The sequence below is a fragment of the Daucus carota genome, chromosome 7 (genome assembly GCF_001625215.2).
Source record: "Daucus carota subsp. sativus chromosome 7, DH1 v3.0, whole genome shotgun sequence".
Taxonomy (NCBI): Eukaryota; Viridiplantae; Streptophyta; class Magnoliopsida; order Apiales; family Apiaceae; genus Daucus; species Daucus carota.
Window position 1 is genome coordinate 30,929,805 of NC_030387.2, and position 5,969 is coordinate 30,935,773.

The 5,969-nt window shown below is 34.6% G+C and overlaps 1 protein-coding gene across 4 annotated transcripts; it reads right to left on the reverse strand.

Moving 5' to 3' along the window:
* Positions 1 to 452: 452 nt before the first annotated feature.
* LOC108193564 (nuclear envelope-associated protein 2) lies at positions 453 to 4,174 on the reverse strand. 4 transcript variants are annotated; one of them, XM_017360273.2, is made up of 7 exons: positions 4,046 to 4,174; positions 3,759 to 3,795; positions 3,293 to 3,489; positions 3,096 to 3,203; positions 1,419 to 1,880; positions 1,210 to 1,311; positions 453 to 915 (listed from the first exon to the last, which is right to left on the reverse strand). In XM_017360273.2, the coding sequence occupies exons 3-7, from the start codon at positions 3,452 to 3,454 to the stop codon at positions 748 to 750; spliced, it is 1,002 nt and encodes a 333-aa protein (XP_017215762.1). In that variant the 5' UTR covers positions 3,455 to 3,489; positions 3,759 to 3,795; positions 4,046 to 4,174; the 3' UTR covers positions 453 to 747. The 4 variants fall into 4 exon arrangements, with proteins under 4 accessions (XP_017215762.1, XP_063938027.1, XP_063938025.1 ...); XM_064081957.1 differs by lacking the exon at positions 3,759 to 3,795 and having other exon boundaries at positions 4,046 to 4,113; XM_064081955.1 differs by lacking the exon at positions 4,046 to 4,174 and having other exon boundaries at positions 3,759 to 4,039.
* Positions 4,175 to 5,969: the final 1,795 nt, after the last annotated feature.

Sequence of the window (5,969 nt, forward strand, 5' to 3'; positions counted from 1 at the left end):
GCGCAAAGCTGGTCTGGTTTAGAGTGCAGCTCAGAAAACAGCACTGCAGTCGGCACTTGATTATGTTTGTAGAACTAGAGTCTTGCTCAATAAATTAACAAAGTTAGGGCTGTTACTATCTAATTACTCTCAAAACCATGTTTTATGCTTTCAAGAGCCATTCTTTCATCTCTGTCAAGGTTATTATTTCTTCCCTTTCAACTAATTTTAGGGAAGCCATGATCTGATTAGTTTTAAGAATCAAGAATCACAAGCCACTGCTTTAAGTGATCACAGCTCTCTGGTTCTAAAATTATGTATATATCTTTATTTGCTGATAAGAAGGCAGGGGATAGTACTTTTAGGACTTAATGACAGTACACGACATATAAATCATGAAGGATCAATATATACACAGAACATATCTACTGCCAACACCCCGTGATGCAGATCCTGAACAACCATTAACCCAATTGATTCACAATCTCACAATTTATTTCTAATCTATGCATAATGACCATCCTGCAAGCAGTTAATACATTGGCAGAAACTTTAAAACGTTTATGTAAAAATTTGTCCAGGCTACACTATTCTCGACATGAGATGGTAAATAAACGGAAGAGATGGAGAGAGACCATCTACATTTAACATTCTACAACATAGTTAAACACCTATAGCTTAGCAAATTGCCTCACCTTGACATCTAAAGTTCTAAACCTAAGCCGTCCAACGTTTATACAATAATTGTACATAGAACAATAGTTTGTTTTACCGCTTTGAGAACACAACCAGGATCAGCATCGACATGGAGATCACAATCTTGAAACCAGAGCTTTCCCATATATTTTGTTTACCGTCACTTGAAACTCCAGGTTGTTCCTTTGTTGCCAACTGATCTCTCAATTCTTTTAGAGCCTTGTCTCTTCGCTCTCCTGTCTGCATATTAAGATATAATACAAGACATTTAAGATGTTTTTCTAACGAAATAAATTTATATTATGTTCATAAAGCTACATGTCTATTGTTAGTATTGTCCATCTCGAAGAATCTATTTTGGGTCAAGGCTAGATAGAGAGCAACAACAAAACAAAAGAGAATAATATGTTATACGGACAAAGCTCATTATACTCTTGTCTGTGACATGAAAATTTGATCAAATGTAAAAAGTAGCAACTAATAAGTATTAATATTAAAAATTTACGACCTTGAACCCGCAGTAGATTGGCTTACCCTTTGAAGCTTGCGGGTTTGTGCACGAGCTTCCTGGAGACAGAATTCCAACTTTAAGACCCTCTTCTTTAACTCTTGATCTGCTCTCCGATGCTTTTCTAACTGTATATTCAAAGGTCAATTATGACAGAAGAGGCGCAGGGTAAAGCAATGTGTACTATGTCAGTAAACATATAATGAAAAAGTATATTGAACACGATTAAAAGTACCTGTGATTCTAAATCCTTTGTCTTGAGCTTCCAGTGGGCAGACATGACTCTTATCTCAGTTCTCAGCTTCATGATTTCTTCATCCTTAGCATTCAAAAGCTTGTTAATGTTGTTAAAATTCTTTGGTGAAACCTCATCCAGAATCCTCCTCAGCTCACTATCACTACTTCCTCCAGCGTTCGCCATTGCTTGCATAATGTCATGCTCCATTCTCAGGACTTCATCTATCAGTTGTTTTTGAGAAATTTCTCTTGCTTGAAGATCTTTCTGCAAAAGATCCAATTGTTCTCCTAGCTTATTAACATGAGCCTCATGCTCTTTCAAGGCATTATTTTTCTCATCTATCTCCTTCAATAGTGCCAAGCACTGCATTTGGGCAGACTGTGCCAGAGCAGCATTAGCATCTGCTGTTGCTTGAGTAGCTGAGAGCTTTAAGTTAAGATCATCCACGTCTTTGAGGTACTACAACACATAATAGAACTATTAAAACCTGAAATATCCGTATAGAAATTTGAAGTTTGACTATATGTTATAATCATTGATAGTTGTCCATAATTACAGTCAAGTATACAGGCAACTGATTTACTGATTCTTTTGCGATTAAGTGGATTGCATCGATGTCTCACAGGGACCGTCTGATATAATAGTCAGTTTAAGCAAGCAATTGTGAAAGTAGCACTTATAAGTTAAGTTATACTGCGCAAATAATCAGAACCCCAGGTTATGGTCTAGTTTGGACTCGGTTAAATAACCTGGCTGAAATGGAATCATTGCCTTGTCTGTGTTATTGATTTACAAGCTAGGTAGCAATTCCATGATTTATTTAAACCGTGGTAACAAAAACAAGAATTAAATTTCAGAAAACTCGCCACCTACTGGTAAAGTCAAATAGACTTGAGACTGAACTAGTCCTTGCTCCAAAAACACAGCAAGTCCCTCTTTTCGGAACTTTTGCATTTCCATTAAACACAAATGGGGTCAAGGCATATTCTGCATCAATTTCATGGCCAACAATTTACGATAGATATGTTAAAAACATATAGCATGAGTACTACATGTATTTAGGTATCTATCAAATTTTAACTTTAATTGAGCTGCAAAGGGCAAAAAAGATAAGCCAATTGAATGTGAAACTATCAACATCTTGGTATATATTAAGATAAGTTCAACCCAGAATACCAGTATGGTGTAGACCCTCTTTCTCCTAATCAAAATTATTTTTGGATTGAGAAAGACAAATTTTTTGAATCATCAAGGTCCACAGCATTATGAAACAATATTGTATCATCATCACTACTTTATACTTTCCATCTCAGCCATAAGATAAACAGAAAAGCCAAAAAGCAGCCTAAAAAGATGAGAATCATGTGTGCACTTAGCAAATCAAGCACTAAAATAAGGGTAAAGCCACAAAACAGTCAGATTGAAGAGCAAAACACTTAAATTCTATAATCTGAAAGGGCTATTTGGCAAAGTCGTAAAAAGTAACTAAAATGTAATTTCTGCAACAATTTTTGACTTATAAGTGGCAAACAAGTTCGCCAAACATCCCGCATCAGATCTAAGAAACAAATATTCAAGAACCAGACATCTCTTTTTAAAAGACGTAACGAAGATAAACACAGAAATCAAAAATAGCTGGAGAAACTATATCGTTAACAAATCCGCAAATTATACCTTCTCAGCCGTAAAGGCTGCTTCTTGATACTGCCCATTTCTCTCATCTAAATTCTTATGCAATCTAGAAATCTCTTCCTCCATATCTTTAACCCTCATCTCCGCTTCCTGCAAAAATTCAAAAAATTCACAACCCAAGTCAGGCATCACTAACAAGTCCACAAATTAATCACAACAATCAAAAACCAAATCACTACCTGTCTTGTGATATTCTCTCGAACAAACGATTGTTCCTGGGAGGCAAGGCGGCCCCGAACCTCCTTAAGCTCCGCAGCCAACATCACCACATTGTGTCGAAAACTCTGCTTTCTTTCACTCAGATCCTTCAACAAAGGATCAATCTCTCTGCTATGACTCATTGCACCTATCAATCAATTCAAATTTTGCAATCCCCCTACAACAAATACACACATGTGCCCCAAAATAAGTCTCCTCTCTTCTTCAACTCAAAGAGATCTCCCTATTGCAATTTGCATGTGGGAATAATAGTAGAATCAATCTGATATCATCTATATATAATAAAAAATTCCCATTAACACTTAAAAATTCAAGAATTCAACTAAGTAACTTGGAAATGAAGAGTGCAAGTAAATGAGAAGTATGAATTAATAAAAAAAGCAAGAACTTAAAAAGAATCCAAACACATGAGCAGTGAGTACTTACAAATTTGTCTTTACTTGAATCCAAAAGACAGATGCATCTGAGAATTTAAAAATTTAGAGAAGTTTGGCTTATAAGTAAAATAGAAAAGTCAAAGAAGGTTTAAATAATCCAAACCACTCCATCTCTAGCAGTAAATGCAGGCACAAGTAACACGTCTCAAAGATGATTCAACATAAATGCAAGCATACAGATATGCACACATACTAGCATATCATATGGCGTGAGATATAGCTGCAAAGAATTTACATATGCACAATTTTTATACTAGAAGAGATGATGATACTTACAAAGATGCCTAATTAGCAAGTTCAGGATCTACTTCAGTTGAGCTACAACCACGGTTCACGTGTATATATTTTGGTTCGTGTATATATTTTGGTTCGTGTTTTGCTATGACAGTTCTGTTTTTTAGTTCGGCGTTCCTAAATACTCCTCCGTCCCCTTTTACTTGTCCCTTTTGAAAAAATAATTAGTTGGATATCTTGTTTTCATACATATCCCTAATAAATGTAATGAATTAGATAGAGTTGTGTATATATATGCTAGTCAAACATTGGAAGTTATTAATTTTTGAAAAAACGTACAAAAAGTTGCTTTGAAAAGAGAAGTGGACAAGTAATTTGGGACAATTTTTTTTTCAAAGTGGACATGTAAAAGGGGACGGAGGGAGTAATAATGGTGCCTTGTTCACCGTTTTGAACTCTTTGGACTGGCTTAGAAAAGTGACCTATGAATCAGAATTGAGAATTAAATTTGTACTAGTTCGCAAAAGATTTGGAAAATAAATAGAAGTTCTGGAGAAAACTAGTTTCTAGATCTTTAGACAAACGGATAAAAAAACTGAATATAAAATCTATAAACGGAGGAGTTAAATGACAGGCTTCTCGAATATTCAAAAGATATTATTAAAATAACACGATTTTTTTAATCCTGAATTTGCGTTTTCAGATTTTAAATAAAAACAAATATTAATTAAGGTAAATATAATTTAGTGAGAAAATTAAACAAAAATATTTTACATATTTTTTATTTTTTAAAACTCGAGAACTGGTCGATGAAAAGATTTAAACAAAAATTAAAATATTTTTTTTACCTTTTTAAATTTTAAAACTCCATAGGTGCTCGTAATATTTAACACGGAGAAAAATTGAAATGACACCGGTATTACGTACTACGAGAAGTTCACGTTCGGACGGAGTGGTTCGGGTGGCATATGTAATTTGAAATTGTCTGACATAGGAGAGTAGAGAGGTTCGGTTATGACCGCACAGTTTCCAAAGCGACCGCTTGATTGACTACAAATACTAGGGAACTAGGAAGAGCAAGCGCGGCAATTACAAAATATTTCAGTCCCAATCTACCGACAGTAACTTTTGTTGTCCACGTGGATTCAAGTACAATCGTTTGATTTTGAATGACGATTGTTCATGCTTCGCTGTATGGGTAGATTTGGTACTTTGCCTCTTTCATCTTTTTTTCTATTTTAAGATCACTCTCGTTAATTTTTCGTTTCTTTAAATAACTTTAATTCACGACGTCACTTCATCCTATCGTATGCTATTGAACCGAAATTTCAAAAACCAAGTCCAAAAAAATATACCGTCAATAAAATTGTAATCGATGAAATCGGTTACAGCTCAACAGTCGAAAATTGTTTATATGAACAATTTAATAAACAAGTCATAACCAATGTCCATATTTTAATATTCTGTTGATACGATGTCATATACTTAATTTTACTGAATTAAAAGTAGTGGAATATTATTTTTTGATGATTTTAAATTTTTATACAATTTTTGTGATGTATATTTTTTTTTGTGCTCGTCTTTGAAAATATATTGTTGTAAGTTGTTATGCGATTAAAAAAACTGCTCGCTCGCTTAGTAGCTTTGCGAGGTGCAAACGAGCCGAGCTGAACACTATCAGGCTCGGCTCGAGCTTGATCAATAGTTCGGGATTCGAGCTCGAGTTCAATCGAGCCTTTAATTTTAAGCTCAAAGCTCGGCTCGTTAAAGGTCGATAGGCTCGAGTTCGATTCGAAAACTCGAATGATTTCACCAAATATTAACAAAAACTCGAAGTATGGTCGGTTCAGCTCGAGATCGATTCGATTCAATACATAAAGAAGATATAAAAATTAAATACTTCATATATTGATATATAAATAATTATAATAATACAGGCTCGATTAGGCTCGCGAACCGAGTAATA